The sequence below is a fragment of the Trachypithecus francoisi genome, unplaced genomic scaffold (assembly GCF_009764315.1).
Source record: "Trachypithecus francoisi isolate TF-2019V2 unplaced genomic scaffold, Tfra_2.0 Lachesis_group11, whole genome shotgun sequence".
In the NCBI taxonomy this organism is placed as follows: Eukaryota; Metazoa; Chordata; class Mammalia; order Primates; family Cercopithecidae; genus Trachypithecus; species Trachypithecus francoisi.
This window is the reverse complement of record NW_022681456.1, coordinates 71563636-71585981: the sequence shown is the minus strand read 5'-3', so window position 1 is coordinate 71585981 and position 22346 is coordinate 71563636. Positions and strand designations below refer to the sequence as shown.

The following is a 22346-nucleotide window of genomic DNA, read 5'->3' as shown; positions in this document are numbered from 1 at the left end:
GGAATTAAAGAGCTAAAAAATACCTGCAAACCTATGACTAATAATATTAATAATTTAAAAATCTAACATCGGGTTTATCTAAAGTTCTCTAATGTCTAAAATTAGGTGAAATGGAAACAGATGAGCCAGATGATGAATCCAGCCAGGATCAAGAACTTCCCTCAGAGAATGAAAACAGTCAGTCTGAAGATTCAGTTGGAGGAGATAATGATTCTGAAAATGGATTATGTACTGAGGACACTTGCAAAGGTCAACTCACGGGACACAAAAAACGATTGTTTACATTCCAGTTCAACAACTTAGGCAATACTGATATCAACTACATCAAAGATGATACCAGGCATATAAGATTTGATGATAGGCAGCTTAGGCTAGATGGTAAGTATTTGTGAAAAATGGCTTGAACATTAAACAAGCAGAGCATGTTTTTTTTTTTTGTTTTTTTTAGGTGAAAACCATGAAATTCAGCCCTGTCAAGAAATACACCATTTACTTTTCTATCTCAAATTTTATATGAAAGGACTTAATATCTTAGTAGACTAAAATGTGTGTCTGTGTTTCATAAATGGAGATTGAAATCATGCTTAAGTTTTCTATCTTTTTTTAAACTCTTAAATTATTTCAATGGCTTGGAAACTGCTATTTGCCCTAATCACCAGTACAAGTAGAAAAGATTGCTGTTTATTTATTCTGGTGTATATCGTAACATTAAAATATACTTTTTACTAAGACATATTAAATTTTAAAGAAAAAATATGTTTTCCACCTTAGAAAGATCTTTTCTTGCTTTGGATTGGGATCCTGATTTGAAAAAAAGATATTTTGATGAAAATGCTGCTGAGGTAGGTCATCACTCACTCACTCATTTACCTTTCCTTGATTTACTTTATGTGATTACCAGAGATAATCATACTGTTGTGTTACATTCTTTGCTTCCACCAAATGTTCATTTTGCCAGTAAAAAATTGGTCATGAACTAGAAAAGAAAGTCTTTGCAAAAATACCTTTTTTTTTCAAAGGTTCAGAGTTCATTTTGAACATGTGTTGCTCATCCATATAGGAGTGTACAGGAGTTATTTAGAAGTATGATATAAATCTCGGCCGGGCGCGGTGGCTCAAGCCTGTAATCCCAGCACTTTGGGAGGCCGAGACGGGAAGATCACAAGGTCAGGAGATGGAAACCATCCTGGCTAACACGGTGAAACCCAGTCTCTACTAAAAATACAAAAACTAGCCGGGCGAGGTGGCGGGCGCCTGTAGTCCCAGCTACTCAGGAGGCTGAGGCAGGAGAATGGCGTAAACCCGGGAGGCGGAGCTTGCAGTGAGCTGAGATCCGGCCACTGCACTCCAGTCCAGGCGACAGAGCGAGACTCCGCTTCAAAAAAAAAAAAAAAAAAAGTATGATATAAATCTCAACTGAAATAAGCTTTATGATTCTTTTGAGAAAGTTTAGGAGTTTTCATTATTATTCATAGTAAGATGGTACCACTAAAATGAGTTTTGTTTCATTTGTTCTCTTAACTCAAGAAATACTTCTCTTTAGGACTTTGAAAAACATGAAAGTGTGGAGTATAAACCTCCTAAAAAACCCTTTGTGAAATTAAAAGATTGCATTGAACTTTTTACAACAAAAGAAAAGCTAGGTGCTGAAGATCCCTGGTAAGAGATAAAATTAAATAATTGTTTTTGTTTTCTTTAAGGGTTTATTCTGAGATACGTGTCACATCAACTTGAAAAAGTAATTACTAAATTCTCTTTGATGTTTTAAATAGTAAAGGATTCTTTATACAAGTGGTAGCCTTTTAAGAGGGATGGGAATGTCTTAAAAAATACTATTACAGTGTTGTCTTAATTTTATTACTGTGTTTTTCCTAATAGCCGTTATACTATTAATAATTCATTTTAGTTACTTGTTTTCCAAGAAATTTTAGCTATGTAATCATTTTGAGAGAAGCTTTTTAGGAAAAGTGTAGTGATATATTTTGTGGTGTTATTCCATTAGAGCCCAGTTTTGAGATTTTCTAATACCTATCTTCCAGCACAGATGTCTTTTTTGCATTCTAAAAGAGAAATAATCTAGCCCTCATTATGTCTTTAAATATTTGTTTGTATATTAATTTATAATGGTTTAACCTTTTTGGAAAATGTGTTGAAAATAAAAATAACAAGAGTTGCTTTCAACCTGGTACATATTAGGCATACGATAATTGCCCACTGAATAAATGTAGAACTTTCCAAATATTTTTTGTCTGTTATTTTCATTAATGGGGGTTTTTGTACCTCTATCAAGCTTTAAATACTTCTCTTTATTCTTAGGTATTGTCCGAATTGTAAAGAACATCAGCAAGCCACAAAGAAATTGGATTTATGGTCCTTGCCTCCAGTACTTGTAGTACATCTCAAGCGATTTTCTTACAGTCGATACATGAGAGACAAGTTGGATACCTTAGTTGATTTTCCTATCAAGTAAGCTTTAATTGTATTTTATAAGTATTGAGCAACTCTTCTTTCAAACTTACTTGACGCTTTTTGTTATTATCCTTTAGTAAATATCAGGTGCCATTGGACCCAATTTCAGCTTTCAAGTTTGTTTTTGAGTAGTTCTAACAATTTATGAGGATCAGTGTTTCAAAATTTTTATTTTTTCTTGGAGATTTTCCAAAGACCAAAGAGAAAATATACTTTTAAAAACTAAAAACAATAAAACTCCTTCTGTGTTATATTACCTATGGGTTAATTGGTCTCATTTGTAAGTCTAAGATACTTTATGGTACTTAGTAATTTTGTTTATCCTAGGAATTATTTCATCATTACTCATCACTTACTCCTAAATATGTTGCGTTTTCTTGGTGGTTTTTTGTTTGTTTGTTTGTTTGTTTTTTGAGACAGAGTCTCACTCTGTTGCCCAGGCTGGAGTGCAATGGCACAATCTCGGCTCACTGCAACCTCCACCTCCTGGATTCAAGTGATTCTCCTGCCTCAACCTCCCAAGTAGTTGGGATTACAGCCACCTGCCACGATGCCCGGCTAATTTTTGTATTTTTAGTACAGACAAAGTTTCACCATATTGACCAGGCTGGTCTCGAACTCCTGACCTCAAGTGATCCGCCCGCCATGGCCTCCCAAAGTGCTGGGATTACAGGCATGAGCCACCACACCCAGCCCTAAATATGCTGTTTTCAAAAAGACTAAAATAAAACAGAATAATGGAGTTGCTTAGAAGGATAACACCGCAGTGAAATAAATCATCCCTATTGCAGCATCCTTCAGTTTTCCTATTGCCATTATATGACATCATATTTGTAAAAAGATACATCTATGGCCATACCACCTTGAACGCACCCTGATCTTGTCTGTAAAGAGGTACAAAGAAGTCTGTATACATCTTCATGCTTTGTCTCTCTTTTTTTCTTCCCCCGCTTTTACTGAACAGTTGAGGATTCAGAATGACAAAAAGGAAACATTGTATTCCCAATCACTTAGTCATTCAATAGGAAGGACTTCATCACACAATATTTTGTACAGGAACATGGTACTATCCCATTTTGCAAAAAAAACTTTCAGTGGTATTATGTCATATTCTGTGATATTTGTGCACCAAAATGTACTTGATACAGTTAGTAAGTGGACAATTGCTAAAGGCAGGTGTATCTACAAAGGTAACTAGAAGGAAATAGATTACATAAAATATTCATTGGATTACTCATTCTTATTGGTGGTTATAAATTTAAAATTTTAAATTATTTGTAATTATTGAGTGAAAAAAAGATCATTTTCTCTTTAACAAAATAGTGAGCTGTAAGTTTTCAAGAATATAGCATTTGGCAATGTAAGTGTAAGAAAAAGAATCAGGGCTGGGCACAGTGGCTCACGCCTGTAATCCCAGCACTATGGGAGGCCGAGGTGGGCAGATCACAAGGTCAGGAGATCAAAACCATCCTAGCCAACATGGTGAAACCCCATCTCTACCAAAATACAAAAAAATTAGCCGGGCGTGGTGGCACGTGCCTGTAGTCCCAGCTACTCGGGAGGCTGAGGTAGGAAAATTGCTTAACCGGGAGGTGGAGATTGCAGTGAGCTGAGATCGCGCCACTGCACTCCAGCCTACCTGGTGACAGAGCGAGACTCGGTCTCAAAAAAAAAAATAAAGAATCAGAAGTAATGACAGACTAGAATCTATTAGAGATGTATTTAAAATTTAGAATCATTATTGTTTTTTAATGATGCAGATACAAGAACAACAACCAGAAATAATAATAAGCTATTTACAAGATAGTCATTTTCCAGGTTCTTGAATGATAGATTATGATTGGTCAGTTACATTCAAGGGATATTGCCCATTTCAGGTATATAGGTCATCAAAGACAGCAAATGTAGAATAAAATTAGGGTTTGGTATATTAATATTTTTTAAAACTTCTAAGAAAGTTGTTTTCACTATTCCTGTATTTTTCTTCATATAAGTCACTTCCTCTTTTTTTTTTATTCTCTGACCCTGCCCATAAAGTACTTTCTAAAATTGACTTTAAAATGAAGATCTACTGGACCCAGATGGTCAGTAGTGATGACTGTTTTTCCTGGTATACTGAGAGTTAAATGTGTTAGCATAAAAACATTAATCTAAATGACAAAATTCAACATTTTTATTTTTTTTATTTTTTAATTTTTGTGGGTACATAGTAGGTGTATATATTTGTGGGGTACATGAGATGTTTTGATGGAGTGTGAAATAGTCACATTATGGAGAATGGGGTATCCATCCTCTCAAGCATTTATCCTTTGTGTTACAATCCAATCACACGCTTAGTTATTTTAAAATGTATAATTAAGTTATTATTGACTATAGTCACCCTGTTGTGTGATCAAATAGTATGTTTTATTCATTCATTTTTTTTTAATTCATTAACCATCCCCACCCCACCTCTCCCCTACCTTCCCACCACCCTTGCCATCCTCTAGTAACCATCCTTCTATTCTCACTGTCCATGAGTTCAATTGTTTCGATTTTTAGATCCCACAAATGAGAACATGGGATGTTGTCTTTCTGTGCCTGGCTTATTTCATTTAACATAATCTCCAGTTCCATCCATGTTGTTGGAAATGGCAGAATCTCATTCTTTTTTATAGCTGAATAGTACCTCATTGTGTATATGTACCAAATTTTCTTTAGCTATTTATCTGTTGATGGACACTTAATTCCATCAACATTGCAACACATAGTTTCATCAAATCAACAAGATTTGATTGTTTCTAAATCTTAGCTGTTGTAAACATTGCTGCAACAAACATGAGAGTGCAGATATCTCTTCAATATCCTCAATGAAGCATTTTAAAATTTTCAACCTATAAACAAATGTTTGCCAAAACATTAATATCTCAGAGGTACATGTATGATTTGTTTTGTAAGTTATTTGACTCATGATAATTTCTAATTTCTTTAGTGAGAAAGATATGTATAATATATATATATATATATGTCAAACAACAATGGCAGAAGGGAATAGAATTCATTGCATTTAGGGACAACATAAAAATTAACTTGGTTTCTTTTTTAAACAGTGACTTGGATATGTCGGAATTCTTAATTAATCCAAATGCAGGTCCTTGCCGCTATAATTTGATTGCTGTTTCCAACCACTATGGAGGGATGGGAGGAGGACACTGTAAGTTGACAGTTTGCCTTTTTACCCAATCGTGGTGTTTGAAGAACTCCAGACTTTTTTCTTTAAGATATTTATTACTTCTTAAGGATAAAATATCAGATGTGTCTTGCATATAGTAGTTCAGTATTGATTAATGAATAAGTCAGCTTTTGAACATTTTTTTTTCACATAGGGTATAGAGAATTGAGTTCATCATACTCCTCAGTTCAAGGCCCAGGAGGGAATGTTGTCCCATTTAGAGTGCATTTCCCTCCACATTCTCCTTCCCCTTTGCTTTCTGACATGTTTGATGCAGATACTCTTATAAATCATTAATATTTATTCATTTAATTGGTACTGTGCTATAGATCTCACTAGATCTCGACACTTATTAAGACTTATCTGTGTTACTTTGTGTCCATTTAGTTAGTTGTTTCTCACTGCTTATGATTTACATCTACCATATTTTATCTCTCCACTTACCTCATGATGGACATCTAAATTGCCTTTCACTTTCTACCACTGTAAGACTGATAAACCATTGTTTATGGTATCCTATATAAGAATTTATTTAGGCTGCATACCCAAAAGTGAAATTGCTGAGTTTAAGTGAGTAAATGTTACCAGATTGCCCCCCAGGATGGCTCTAACACTCAACACTCTGCAAGCAGTTGATTTTTCTGTTGAATGATATTTACATTCCTTGGATATATCCTACTTATCATTATGTATTTTTTGACACACAGTTGGATTTAGTCAGACTTATTTAGGGTTGTTACAATTTCATTCGTAAGTGAAATGGTTTTGTAACTGTTTTATGTTTTCATTATCTTAGTTTGGAATAAAATTTAGAGTCATAAAACAAGCTGGGATGCTTTATCCTTTTTCTGGTTTTTGGAACATCTAGTACAATATAGGAATTAACTGTTCATCAAAGTCTAGTAGAATTAACCTGTAAAGCCATTTAGGCTTTACAGCCATATTGTTTTTATTTATGTCATGCCTATTGGTCTATTCAGTTTTCTTTTTCCTTTTGTGTATATTTTGATGTTCTCTCTGTATCTAAAAATGTATCCCTTTCATTTAGGTTTTTCATTTTATTTAAGAATTGCTGTTTGTAATGCTTATATCACACTGTTTTTATCCTATTTTCATTCTTTTTCTCTTTTTTTTTAATCAATTCTTCTTGGCCAGGCACAGTGGCTCATGCCTGGGATCCCAGCACTTTGGGAAGTGGAGGTGGGTGAATCACAAGGTCAGGAGATCAAGACCATCCTGGCCAACATGGTGAAACCCCGTCTCTACTGAAAATACAAAAATTAGCTGGGTGTGGTGGTGCATGCCTGTAATCCTAGCTACTCAGGAGGCTGAGGTAGGAGAATCGCTTGAACCAGGGAGCCGGAGGTTGCAGTAAGCCGAGATCACACCATTGCACTCTGACCTGGCAACAGAGCAAGACTCTGTCTCAAAAAAGAGAAAAAAGAAGTATCGGTCTTCCGAGATTTCTATCTTATTAGTCTTTTCAAAGAATTAGCTTTTCATCTTATTAAATTTTTATTTTTGTTATTGTATGTATTTATACTTTTGATTATTATATTTTATTTTAGCTATACATTTTTTTTAGACCAGGTCTCTCTCTGTCACCAGGCAGGAGTGCAGTTGCACGATCTTGGCTCACTGCAACCTCTACCTCCTGTGTTCAAGTGATCCTACCACCTTTGCCTCCCACGTAGCTGGGACTACAGGCACATGCCACCACACCCAGCTAATTTTTTTGTATTTTTAGTAGCAGTGGGGTTTCACCGTGGTGCCCAGGCTGGTCTTGAACTCCTGGGCTCAAGAGATCCTCCTACCTCAGCCTTCTGAGTAGCTGGGACTACAGGTGCACACCACGACACCTGGCTTGTATGTATTCTATCTAATTGATTTCTTCCCTTCCTCTCATTGTATGGTTCCTCTTGTTACTTTGGGTTTCTATGTTACTCTTCTTGCAACTTCTTGAATTGAATGCTTAGCTTTTTGCTTTTCATTGTTTCTCCTATATTGAAGGCTAATTAAAAGGCTATAAATTTCTGCTAAGTACTGCTTTAGCTGTACTTCAGATTTTCATTATCTTTCAATTGTATGTATGTTTTAATTTCCTTTATGATTTCCTAATTAGCACAATGTCATTTAATCATATGCTTAGTTTTCAAATATACAGAGTTTGTCACTTCATTCTTTTATTACATAGCAGTTGAGAGCATTGTCTGCATTAATCTTTAGGAGTCTGAAAGTTCCAACATGTCTTAGTACATGGTCTGTTCCTTAAATGTTTGTGTGCTTGAAAAATAATATACATTCCCCATTTAGATATAGAGTTCTTTATATCTCTGATAGTTTAAGCTTATCAACTGTATTCAAACCATTACTATCCCTGGTTATTTTTTATGTTCATTTTATTCCTGAGAGGAACTTGTCAGGACTCCTACTAAAGTGTTGATTGACCTTCTCCCAACAGTTTTATTAGTTGTTAATATTTTGCATAGTATTACTTATGTTCATAATGGGTAGCTCTTCTTTCTATGTTGTTGTTTTTAACACCGGGATTTGACATTCTTTGCCCCTTTTTTCTTTTTCTCAGGTATTACAAGTGTTACTCTAGCTTTCTTCTTGATATCATTTAATTTACAAACTCTGTGCCTTTGTGTTGAGTGTGTCTCTTACAGATCACACAGATCTAAGTGCAGCATCTACTCTGCGCTGGTCTTGGGTTGAGATCAACAAACTCACAGCACACAAAAGGCTTCACCCAGCACCAGGTTTACTTAGATTTAAGAAAGGATACAGGTCAAGAAACAATACAGCATGCACAGCAACAGCTTAGCAGAGGTCCTTTGTAGCTGGAAGGAGAGAAAACAGGGAAAAGTGTGCTCAAAGGAAGCTGTTCAGCCCACTGCTGTTTCCTTCCACTCCTCACCAAGGCTGATTTTTAACTAGACTGCATGGGGTACAGTCATATTAGTTGTCAAATATTTTGTTAGCCCAACAGGACTTTTAAACAGCAATAAGACTCTGATTCAGTTAGCCTAAGTATTGCTGCTGATTTCTGTGACAAAAATTGAAGGATGAAATTTAAAAGCTTTCGGCCGGGCGCAGTGGCTCAAGTCTGTAATCCCAGCACTTTGGGAGGCCGAGACGGGCGGATCACGAGGTCAGGAGATCGAGACCATCCTGGCTAACACAGTGAAACCCCGTCTCTACTAAAAAATACAAAAAAAAAAAACTAGCCGGGCGTGGTGACGGGCACCTGTAGTCCCAGCTACTCGGGAGGCTGAGGCAGGAGAATGGCGTGAACCCGGGAGGCGGAGCTTGCAGTGAGCTGAGATCTAGCCACTGCACCCCAGCCTGGGCGACAGAGCGAGACTCCGTCTCAAAAAAAAAAGGAAATTTAAAAGCTTTCTTCTAGATTGTTTTCTCATTTCTGCCTCCATCCATTCTGTCGCATTCTGCAGCTATCTTGAATGCACACAGAAATATTATTGAGTTCATATATTGAGAACGGGGTTCTCAATTTTTTGTTGTTGTTGTTAGTTCCTTTGACTCTAACTTACCTCTGCTTCTACGGTTTCTCTCCATTGTTGATTTTGAAGAGAGGGAACCAACACCAGGTAGAATATGAAACATTTCTTCCACCTGATAGGTACTCAGTAAAATCATTAACCAAACAACTTAGAGTTTAAACCATTATTTTATTGTGATTGGTTGGTTGATCGGCTTGTCTTTTGAATTATCTTCTGGCCACCAGTGGAGGTTCACCAAAGATAATGCTTACCTTACTTTCAAAGTATTGTCATTCCCTCTGAACATCATCTAAACAGGTAACTTAATAGAAAGAGAATATTGCCCTTTGATTTCAGCCATATTAAGGATAATACCTCAATTTCTGATTTGTATACAAATGGGAAGAATAATAATATTTACTTTAGGATGGGAAGAATTATTTAGAAGACATACCCTACAAAGTGTTACTTTTTAGAAGCAATGACCACATATAATTATTTTGGAAACATTGTGCAACTTTATTTCTTCAGTTATTGAGTGGTTTATACAAGGCATGGGATGGGAAAAGGGGCATTTTTTTAACTTAAAGATAAAGCAGATCTTTAAAAATTATGTGGATTAATGAATGACTTTTTGCCTTTTTCTTGCTGTGTAGAGTCAACTCTTTGTGCCAGTGGATACCACAGATGTTCAAGTTCCTTATATAAAATATTATAGTATTTATATATAACCTACCCACATCCTCTCATATACTTGTATGTGTAGATTATTTATAACACCTAATACAATGCCTGCACGTCACTTCATTCACATGAATGGAGCATAGTACTCAGCACATGGCAAATTCAAGTTTTACTCTTCAGGACTTTGTGGAATTTTTTTTTTTTCTCAAATATTTTTGATCTGTGGTTGGTTGGGTTCAGGGATGCAGAACCCACGTATGCACAGGACCGACTATACTTTTGTTAAAGACTAAAAGAGATTCTGGTGTTTAAAAAAAAAACAACACTATAGCATAATGAGTAGAGGTATCAAAAAAGAAATTGTTATAGAAAATTTAATAATAGTTGAAATGTCAAACTATAAAGTCAGAAACAGATCTAGGTTTAAATCCTAACTGCTAGGTAACAGTATACTACCTTGAGTAAATTATCCTTCTTTTGATGACTTAATTTCCTGTCTCTAAGTTGGGGAGAATTATAATGATAATACCTTCTTTATGAGACAATACATGTAAAGTGCATAACACTATGCCTGGTACACAGTAAGCACTACATGAATGTTAATTACCATTTATTATCATTAGTGTTATTCTGTGAATTTAAAAATAATGTTTTTTCCTGAGATGAAAAAAGAATGTTTCAACTTATATGAAAATTGTTTTAGGTATCTAATTGTGGAAATTAGAAATCATTTGAATCAATTGAATGTGTAATAAATAAGCCTCATAGATGATTATCAGGCAGTTTTAGTAGATATTCCATATATAGATGATTATAGAGTTTTGAGGAGTTCCCCAGAAAACCAAGATCATTTTTGTCACAGTGATTATATTTTTTTCATTAGATACTGCTTTTGCAAAAAATAAAGATGATGGAAAATGGTACTATTTTGATGACAGTAGTGTCTCCACTGCATCTGAAGACCAAATTGTGGTAAGTTTGTCTTATATTTCCTGAAAACTATGGGATTCACTGTCTTAAGGAGTGAATATAAATTAATAAAAGGGGCTCATGGAATACTGTAATTTATATTCTAGTAGCTTGAGTAGCTAAAAGAAACTGACTCTTATTTAAAGAAATGTCAAATTGTCCCCTAAATGGAAATTTGTCTTCTAAATTTTCCCACTAACAAAAGCATAAATTGCAAGGTGAAAAAATTTTTGGTAGTTTTCAACATGGAGTTTCTAATAAAAATAATTAAGTTTGGAAAGTTAATTATTTTTATTAATTAGAAAAGTAGATTCTAATTTGGAAAGTAGATTCAGCTCTTAACTTTCTAGACATTGACTACTTAAAGCCAGAATGTTTAAACAAGAGAAAAAAAATCCTTGAAGTACCTTACCGTATCTGTGATCTTTAAAGCCTTATCCTGCCTTATGAAAATTAAGTATTTAAACTCAAAATGACATAATTAGATAAAACAAATTACAGATTTATAAAGGATTAATACTTGTGTACTTACTACTTTGATATTTTCTGAATAGTAAAAAAATTGAGGAAGTTCTACCTGTTCACACTTGCATCAGTTTATCATCCACTGCTGACTCTCTCAGTATGGGTTTGTGTACACACAGATGCATACATATATATGTATATATGCTGTCATTTATCTCCCTGTATCTATGACAGAGAGACTTGAATACTATAAATATTTTTTAAATTATGTTTTAATTAACCACATTTTTTGTTTATACTTAAACTCCTAATTTCTTTTTTTCTGCAAAAGAAATTCAATTCTATTCTCCTCCTTAATCTCCCAGCCCAGACATTCTCAAATTGCCCACCTCCTCATCAGTCTTGTTAACAACACTGCCCTAATCTTGGCTTCAAATAAACAATTATCTTGTTTATATATAGTTTACGAATTTGATGTTGCCATGCATTTTAACAATGATGATTCTTCATTTAGTCAACAAATTGAATACGATAGAGAGAGAGAGATACACAAAAGACTCCGTTCTAAACAGAGTTGAAAAGACAGTTGTCACTCAGTCCAGAGCTTAAAAGGTAGCTATCTCTGATTTATAAACTAAAGAAGACAGAGAAATAAATTAACAATTACAGCATAATAAGTACTATTAAATACCTTACTATGGCCACTTAGAAAGGGAACTTCTGTCTCAACTCAGATTTAGGGTTTGAGGGGTCAATACCAATACAGGGAAGTTCATGTGGTAAAGATGATGTCTGACCTGAGTCTGCTAGTAAAAATAAGAGTAAATTAAACAAAAGGTGTTCTAAGCAAAGAAAACTGTATCTACAAAAACAAGGAGGCATGACAAAGCATGACATTTTAAGGGAACAGCACATAATTAGATGTGACTGAAAGGAAAAGCTCTTAAAGGGACATTGGGAAGAAATTAGGCTGGAGATAAATTTAGCGCTTAGATCAAGAAAAGTGGCATTCTAGTTGTTTAGACATTTTCTTACAGACTATGAGAAGCCATTAGATTGTGAAGCAAGAGAATAACATTGTTCAGTTTGTGTCTTCACATTTCTCTGAGAACATCATAGAAGATAGATTGGAGACACTGAGTAAAGAAACAGAAAAGCCATACAGGAGGCTGTCATATAATTTAAGCAATTAAAAGAGTAGTTAGAACAATATAAACAAGGGAAGAATGGATTTATGAGATATTTAGTGGATAGAATTAATATAACTTGATAAAAGATATAATAAAGATAGTAGATGTAGAGATCCAGAGAAGGAGAAGTTTAAGATGACTTTTACTTCACCATTCGCCAAGATTGGGAATATAGAAAGAATAGTTGCTGTTGAAGTTTGAGATGCTTGTATGATAACTGTGTGGAAATTTCCATTATGTTGTTGGACTAATAAGACTGGAGTTGAGGGGTGAGAACTGATTTAGGTTATACATTTGAGTTGTCAGCCTCAGGCAGCAGTTGAAGCCATAGGTTTAAATGTGAGAGGATACAGGTTGAGACAGTGGTGGGGTGAGGACAGAACATAGTGTGTTTAAAGGTCAGGATTTAATGAGTCCACAGAAGAGTCTGAGAAGAAGCCAAAGAGATAGTAGGAGATCTGAGTAGTGTTGTCACAGAAGCAAAAAATTGTTTTGTTGATAGAAAAAGAAATAGTGAAGCATTAAATTAAGTTAAATAGTGAGAGATTGACCAAAAGAACTGAAAAGGGTACCCATTTCAGTTGTTTATTAGGTTATTGACCCTACTGAAAGCTATTTTACTAGGATGGTTTGGTAATACTAGATTACTTTGAGTTGAGAAGTGTGCATGAGAGTGAATGATGAGTATTGACTATTCTGTTTATCACCCTGACTGTGAGGAAGAGGAAGAGAGAGGTATATGGCAGCTAGAAGGGGAGGTAGAATGGAGAGGGACTTATACATAGGAAAAACCTTAGGTATTTGTTAATGCCAAAGAGAAAAGTCCAGTGGATAAGGACTCATTAAAGATACACAGTGATCATTGATGGAACAGTATCTTTAAGATGGTAGGAAAAGGTGGACTCTACAGCAAACATGGGATGAAGTGACTAGTATTAGAAGGAAGGAATTTACCTTTTCCGTAAGAGATGACAGGAAAGAAACCATAGAATTCTATTTTACACTAGAGTAATTAGGTTAATCTGTGATACAGTTGCATTTATTTCTTGGTCCAAATAATTTAGAAGCACATAAAAATTTGTAATTCTAATGACCATTCTTCCTTTATTAGAAATTGTCTTCTATTTAATGAATTTTAGTAACTTCCATTTGACCATGCATGGTTTTTCTAATTTGATTTATGCCCTCACCAAAATTGGTGACCAGCTAAAAATTCATAATGTATTTAATGTGATATTTGAGAATCATAACCATTTTAACATCCTTTGTTTTGACAGTCCAAAGCAGCATATGTACTCTTCTACCAGAGACAAGACACTTTCAGTGGAACTGGCTTTTTTCCTCTTGACCGAGAAACTAAAGGTGCTTCAGCTGCCACTGGCATCCCATTAGAAAGTGATGAAGATAGCAATGATAATGACAATGATATAGAAAATGAAAACTGTATGCACACTAACTAATGAAAGTCCTAGAAGCCATAAAAGAGAGACTTTCCTGCTGGTGGTATCTATGGAAATGATGAAGTTACCCACCACATTAAAACAAAAGTCTGAGATGGGGAGTTTCAGATAACCGAATGTAAATCCTTTATCAGATTTTAACTTGTGCAGTACTTGAAGTGAAACACAATGAAAACTTTAACAGAAATTGTCTCTTAATACATTTACAGTCTTGTATTTACAAGCTAAATATATATAGGAAATCACAAATAAATCCCTTTTAAGTTTGCTGCTGTTTTGATTAATTATGTTTCCTTTAATTTTTTGGATGTGAGTTGATGACAAATGTTAAATTTGTGGATGTTGGTCCTTTATTTTGCTCTAATAATACTGCAAGAAAATATGGCTGAACTTAGTTTTTGGATAATCTAGTTCATGTGCATTAGGCTGCCATACATACTACTATGATATTTAGCTGCAGTATCAATGTGGCATAAATACTGCGGCAGCATTCTTCAAAAACCACAGTTTCAAATTTATCCCGGTAATCAATGTGGGCCTATTAAAAAACCAAATCATGATACGAGAAACAACCTTGGAAAAGCTATTTCCTTTTGTAGTACCATTAAAAATCCAGAATATTATATTCATTTTACTGCCACTGTGGAAACAGGTTCTAGATTTCATACTCCATCTAAAGTCATTTTTCAGTTACATGTAAGTATTATTTACTGCTATTGGGATCTATTCTTCAGACATTCAGAAACATTTTTTGCTTTAAAATGCATATCTTTAATTGGGTGTTGGTCCAAAATTAAAATTTTTGCTGTCTGTTTTTCTCTACCCCATTTTGTGGTAATTTGGCAACTTTAGCTCTCCCAATTATTGTAATATAAGGACAGACTTAATAGTATTCTGTATCCATAGTAATAATTGCATCAAGCTTAAATGAGAAATTTTTTTCATATACTGGCCTTTAAATCATTAATGGACAATTGGCTATAAAGGTAGGTCTGTTAACTTTCTTTGTGTGTTCCTGATGGAATTCACCATAGCCTTACAGCTTTTCTCAGAAGGTAACTTGTTATAAGAGAAATGGCATTTGCATGTTCCAGAGTCAGAACCTGTACAGTATATACAGCATAAACACCTTGAATTTGATTTTAGTTCACCACATTCAAGGATCCAGGATGCCAAAAATATGTGTGAACATTTGAAACATTTTTATTTGCTGCTTTTTCCCTTTGATCTAGTTGAAAGAATGTATTGTAAATTGGCATACAATACTGCCTTTAATAGAAAACCTAAATGCTGGGGCACATTTCACATATCGACTACCTGAGAAATTGCTTTGTGTCCCACTGTTATTAAAGCAAAAAGTATAATGTTCTTCACTTGAACTAATCAAATACAATAGATTATAAATTGTGTATTGTAAATAAAAGTTCACTCTGTGAGTGCACATTTTGGTAAATTATTTATTTATGTTAGCATTTAAAAGTTTTAAAAAAAAATGCATTTGACCAGGATAAATGAGGTATGTTGATCATGGCTTTGCTTTATATCTTGATATTAAAGCTGGTTTATCATCCTGGTATTTTAAAAGCTGCTTTGGGTTTTTTGTTTTTTGGGTTTTTTTTCTTTTTTTCTTTTTTAATGTAAACTAACCTCCTGCATGACAGAGGTTAAAATTTTGTCTGCACTTGAGTTCACTTGAGTTTACATTTGAAATGTGCATGTTTATTTATACAGATTTCAATAAAGCTATTCAAGGCCTTATTTAGTCTTTTATTTCTTACTCTTAATCTTTTAATAAAAATCCCCTACTTTATGGTTAGATTACTATATGCTAGACTTTTTAGTTATAAATAGTTAATACTAGAAAGGAAATTATGTCAGAGCAAAATGAATCCTACTATTAAGGACATGTTTTAAAGTTGATATTTTTCAACTTTAATTTATTCATTAAGCATATGTTTGTGTACCAATCACTGTTCTAGAGTCTGGAGATACAGCAGTAAACACATATCCTTACCTTCACAGCGCTTACATTCTTTCTGCTATCTACCAACTAATGGACTATATTTCCATTTTTCTGAAGATTTAAAGAAAAGTCAAAGCTAAATCTTTTAAACCTAGATTGTGGTCTCCATCCTAATTCTTCAGAGACCACTTTCTTTTTAATGCCTGTCATTAACTTCTATTCCCACTAAAAGAAGAGATGTTAATAATGCCATTGAAACTGTCAAACTCAAATGTCATTTTTCAGCTGCAAAAAGTAGACTTTAAAAATAGTACAAAAGGGGCCCGGCACGGTGGCTCACGCCTGTAATCCCAGCACTTTGGGAGACCGAGGCAGGTGGATCACGAGGTCAGGAGGTCGAGACCATCCTGGCTAAAACGGTGAAACCCCGTCTCTACTAAAAATACAAAAAATTAGCCAGGCTTGGTGGCGGGCGCCTGTAGTCCCCTCTACTCGGGAGGCTGAGGCAGGAGAATGACGTGAATGCGGGAGGCAGAGCTTGCAGTGAACCAAGATCATGCCAGTGCACTCCAGCCTGGGCGACAGAGCGAGACTCTGTCTCAAAAAAAAAAAGTAGTGCAAAAGGATAATACATATTCTAATTAAAAGTAGGTGTTCGGGCTGGGCACGGTGGTTCACGCCTGTAATCCCAGTGCTTTGGGAGACTGAGGCGGAAGGATCACTTGAGCCCGGGAGTTTGAGACTAGCCTGAGTAACAGTGAGAACCTCATCTGTACAAATATTTTTTAATTATCTGGGTGTGCACACACTTGTGTTCCCAGCTACTCAGGAGGCTGAGGTGAGGGAATTGCTTGAGCCCAGGCAGTCAAGGCTGCAGTTAGCCGAAATCACACTACTGCATTCCAGCCTGTGCAACAGAGCAAGACTCCGTCTCAAAAAAAGAAAAAAAAAAAAAAAAGATATTCATAGGTAATACAGGGTAGTGGGAATATATCTAGACTAGAATTTCTACTTCTAGCTTTGCCACTTAATAATCGTGACTTTGAACTTAATATTTCCTAGTCTGTTTCTTTACCTGTAGAATAATGATGATAATAGCCAGCATTTATTGAGCACTTACTGTGGACCAAGCACTCTATTAAAATGTTTATATGCATTCTCTCATTTAATCCCACAACAGCTATGAGGTAGGGACAGTTGTCATCCCCATTTTTCATATGAAGAAACCAAGATACAAAGCATTTAAGTAATATTCCCAAGCTCACACAATTGCTATGTGGTAGAGCCAATATTCTATCCTCAGATATATACTACCTCTCACTGTGTTATAGTGTCTGCCTCATAGGATTGTTGAGAGCTCAAATGAGATCATGTATTTTATGCGAAGAGCTTTGTAAACTTTATTACACACTCACTGATTTCTTCGGTCTAAATAGACATCTTGAAGTCTAATGACTTCGCTTTTAAAGGTATATTTAGCTCAGTATTTGAGCATTGAATAAGAAAGTACCCACTGGAATATTGACTGACCCATTCTCTTTTAAAAACTAATTTCATTTAATTTATATACTTTTATTACAATTTTAATTAAATGGTAAATGCAATGTGACATACGTTTTTCTTGTCCTTTTCATCTAACTTGTGTCCGCTTCTTTCCATTTTCACAAATGCAACCCTGAATTTCAGGACTTCGTAAACTCCACTTTAGTTTTGCTTTCTGTTCGTTCATTTGTTTGTTTGGAGACAGGGTCTCACTCTGTCGCCCAGGCTGGAGTGCAGTAGCGTAATCATAGTTCACTGTAACCTTGAACTCCTGGGCTAAAGTGATCCTCCTGCCTCAGCCTTATAATTTAGTTTTAATTAATCTCCTTGAAAAAGTTGTAACCTGGTGCTTTATTTAAATATCTTGCTTTCTCATAATCTGTGTTCTTTTAGTAGTCCTGTATTTATCCTTGCTTTCTGACAACTGGATATAAAACTACACAAAACATTGATATGGGCATGAAGAAAATCAGTAAGTACCAAAACAGATACAACATAAAGGTGGTGGGGTTTTTTATGAACTAATTTGATTGAAGTGGGTTTTTCTTATAAAATAAGCCAGGAGGCTGAAATGGAGTCTCCTTCAGTGGTACACCAAAGGGAGTGTAGGGTGTAGTAGGAGCTTTCTACCTCAGAGATAATACATATTCTAATTAAAAATGTATTAGAGGAATACATATTTCTCTAATGTATTAGAGGAGAGGAGGTATATATTAGACTGATAACATTTGAGTCTGATGTATGGTGACAAGAAAAAGCAGGCCAATTTTTTGTTTTATTATTTTTAAGTTATCTACAGATAATGCATTTCATTATTGCCTGCTTCCACCTCTCCCTAGGTAGTATGTTTCTGATCTCCTGTGCTTGTGCAGTGTAGATGAGCTCAGCACTTTAATTTTTAAGATAGAAATGTGGAAAATTCTTGAATCACAGACTAGGGGAAGGAACCAGAGGTCCTCTAAAATATCAGAGGAGTGAGAAGGAAAGGAAAAGCTCCTTTCTAGAGCCAAAGACTAAGAGAAGAAATTTTTGCTCATTTTTTTTTCTTACTTTACAGTAAAATAAAAATGTTTTTGCTCTTTAAATAACATGAGGAATTTGGAAACAACATTTCTTGAAAATATACTGATACTTATTCCCAAATAATTCTTTCAAGTGCCACTTGACCAGAGGATAGGGAAAGGAGGAAAAGGTGAGTGTATTTATATCCTTGCTAGTTTTCATTATATATTCAGTTGCAGATTTATATTATATATCATTTTGTTATCAGATTTTCTAGTTATATGTGATGGTTTTTAAATAAGCATTCTAGGTTTGGAGACCAATTCAATATGTATGTGTTTTATGTGTTTAATTCATATTTACTATATATTAAAAGAATTTCCAAATAGCTCAGATAACAAAACTTTGGTTTAAAATTGAGTTATTTTATAAGCTACATAGAATACATCAAAATTTTATAAGCTGCATAGAATAGGCTTTAAAGTATCAGAATTAGGAAAATAAAACATAGATGGTAAAAATTCAAATATTTATCAAGACTTTTTTCTTCACTAACGATGGGGTAAAGAATTTTTAAATGGATAATATAAAACAGACAGTTCAAAAATTGTTTTTGGAAAATATATGCATCGGAAAGCATACCCCATCGTGCCATGGTTTAATTATTCCCCAGCTCTACTTTTGGGAGCCTGGAACTTGTCAGGGTTGTGAAATAGGCCTTAGACTATTAAGGACATTCAGAAACTGGCTAAGCCATTCAAGGAAAATCAGGAATTTACGTAATATATTGGACTAGAGTCTCAAAGGACAGAGAGAAAGTCAGTCAAATGGGTTATGATTTTTTTTTCCCTAGAAATGTGTAGCAAATGTGATTTTATAAAGCAGCTAAAAATACAACTATCTCTCTGGAATTGAAAATGTGTAAAATAAGACCACACACTTTCAATATGCACAAAATATATTTTAAATGTTTAAATTGTATCAGTAATTTACTGTGTTCTACTGTAGAAAATCATGATTAAAGTTGGTGCTCGTGTTGCTAAAGTTTTTTTTATTTCTCATGTCAGGAACTTGCAGCTTGTTCTATATAGTTTGGTGGAAAAAAAAAAGTTTTTATTTGCTGTGACATTTAAGTTTGTTGCTAGCTGGAGTTAAATCTACATACATAAAAGTAAAACAATAAATATGGAAACATCTCGACAGTCTTTCCCATAATGTGTATTATTACATTCTTCTCAGTAATGACACATACTTAACATTTCCCAAGCTGTTATTTTAAACCTTAAAACATCACCACATTTCTAATTTTTATTTAAAATCTTTCAGAATTCTTAGACTTTGTAACGTATCGAACACAAGTCTCTCATTAAAGTGTTTTTTAATAGTATTTGCTTTTCTTTTAAACTCCATAAAGGAATGTTTGGTGTTAACAGACGTAACTCTTTAATGCTCTTCTGTTCATGATTAAGTATGCTTTTAAGTAACTTAGACTAATGTATTAAAGTGTTCACTTATGTCTAGTCATATGTGTACCTACTCTTTTCTAACCTTGAGTCATTTCTATTAAATACAGCATTTAATCTTCTTTCAAGTGAGAACCATCTTTCCGTTATATCAAGTGGACAATTTTTAAATTGTCTGATAAGTTCATCCAAATTAATTCCATCATGTCTGTTTAACTCATTTCCCCAGAAAGACTGAGACCTCCAGCCCATCATTCAGTTCTTGAACTCCCTAATAGAAACACCAAGGATTATCTATTTGTAATCACATTGTGGTGAATTATCAGTGTCCCAAGAATTATGTAAAGCAAATAGGAATTATTTTAGAATTGCCCTTATTTAAAAAAAAAAAAAAGTAAAGATGAGAAAATTGCTTAATAGTATTTTATTATTATTATTATTATTATTATTATTATTATTATTATTTGAGAAAGAATTCCTGGAGGTCTCCCTTAAATACTGAGTGACTTTGGTAAAGATTTTTAATCTCTAGAACTCAGAGCTATATTCACTTTTGAGCTATGTACCTATTGTATAAGTTGAAGTAATACTGCAAATTCAAACAGTAAACATCATTAATCCTAGATATTTGGGTACTACCTACAGTGAGATATGGTAGGAAACATTCTATATTTACAACAACTTCCACCACAGCTAGCTCCAAACAAATCATTAACCTCTGAATTACAGTTTTCACAACCATAAAACTATGCTGGTCTCTTAGAAGTATTGAGTTTATGGATGTGGAGAGGAAGGCTTAAATTTCATTTTTGAAGCTGTTGTTAAAAGTATAGGTTTATATTTTTAGCAAAAGAATTAATAATAGGATGAGTCTTTTTTTTTTTATTTTTGGCCTCCTATAAAAAACTTGGAACAGAAGTCTTAGTATGATAGTAAACTTGAAAATTAAAATTTTATCAGGAATATTAGAATCCAATTATATGAGACTGCATCCCCAACAAGCACCTTGGTTGCAACACCATGAAAGACCTTGATCCAGAGGTTCTCAGCAAGCCATACCTGAATTCCTAACAAAAACTGGGAGATAACAGATGTTTGTGTTTTTAGCTACTAAGCTTTAAGGTAATTTGTTTATGCAGAAATAAGGGAAAAGGAACCCAGAGATCTCTGAGGAATCCCACTTTACAGAGGTAGAGGGCTGGAAGGAGAAAAGTCATGTACACAAAGTCTGGAGACAACTCAGTCACTAAATCCTCTTGTTCCTTCTCATTTTTACTCTTTAACTGGCTCCTCACTTTGTAGATGGATGGCACTGGGCTCTGCAGCAACGCAGCTGTTCTGTATCTCTTAAGGCCTCCAGAGCTTCATTCATTCCTTCATCAAATATTTTCTGAGTGTCCGCTATGTGCCAGGCACTATTCTAAGTTCAAGATATACAGTAATATACAAAAACAAAATAATCCAGTTACAAATGTAATTTTTAAAGGTATTTATGAGCATAACTTCCTAACACATCTAGAACCTTTGCCTTCAGCAGACATCAATTATGTTGTCTTTTTGTTTTTTGGCCCAGTTTCATTAGTCATTAAAGTCATTTGAATTAAAGACAATAATCCAGACTCCAGAGGTTATGGCTTTTATGTGTTTGGATACTGTACTGCCATAACAAAATACCACAGACTGGGTGACTTAAGTAACAGAAATGTATATTTTCACATTTCTGGAGGCTGGAAATCTGAGATCAGGGTACCGTATACTTGGTTTCTGGTGAGGGTGCTCTTCCTGGCTTATAGATGGCTGCCTTCTCACTGTGTTCCTGCATGGTAGCAGAGGGTCAGAGAGGAGAGCAAGCTCTCAGGCGTCTCTTTTTTATAAGGGCACTAATCCCATCATGAAGCCCCTACCCTCATGACCTCATCTAAACCGAATTATCTCCTGAAGACTTCCTCTCCAAATACTATTTAAGGCTCAACTTGAATTTGGAGGTGACACAGTTGAGCCCATAACAGATATATTTAGTAACAATTATGGGTACAGCCATGCCTCAGATATTGCAGGTTCGGTTCCCAGCCACCATAAATACTTAAATAAAGTGAATCACAAATTTTTTGGTTTCCCAGTGCATATAAAAGGCATATTTACCCTATAGCGTAGTCTATTAACTGCAATAGCATTGTGCCTAAAAAAGATGTACATACCTTAATTAAAAAACTATTGCCAAAAAATGCTAAATAATCATCAGAGCCTTCAGCAGGTAGTAATGTTTTGTTGATGGACAGTCTTGCCTCATTTTGATAGATACTCACCAGGATGGTGGTTCCTGAAGGTTAGGGTGGCTATGGGAATTCTTTACAGTAAGACAATAGTGAAGTTTGCTGCATCAATTTACTCTTCCTTTTACAAAAGATTTCTCTAGCATGCAGTG

At 34.7% G+C, this 22346-nt stretch overlaps 1 protein-coding gene across 6 annotated transcripts in view; it reads left to right on the top strand.

The window, feature by feature from the left end:
- The window catches only part of USP15 (ubiquitin specific peptidase 15), a 150138-nt gene extending 134475 nt beyond the window's left edge, over positions 1-15663 (top strand). For 4 of the 6 annotated variants that reach the window (XM_033221431.1, XM_033221432.1, XM_033221433.1 and 1 more), the window contains 7 exons: positions 106-378; positions 772-842; positions 1544-1659; positions 2317-2466; positions 5559-5662; positions 10751-10839; positions 13769-15663. In XM_033221431.1, the coding sequence (XP_033077322.1) occupies positions 106-378; positions 772-842; positions 1544-1659; positions 2317-2466; positions 5559-5662; positions 10751-10839; positions 13769-13951 (986 nt within the window). In that variant the 3' untranslated portion in view covers positions 13952-15663. The remainder of the gene's footprint in view (positions 1-105; positions 379-771; positions 843-1543; positions 1660-2316; positions 2467-5558; positions 5663-10750; positions 10840-13768) is intronic. The other 2 variants (XM_033221429.1, XM_033221430.1) reach the window with 2 other exon arrangements.
- Positions 15664-22346: the final 6683 nt, after the last annotated feature.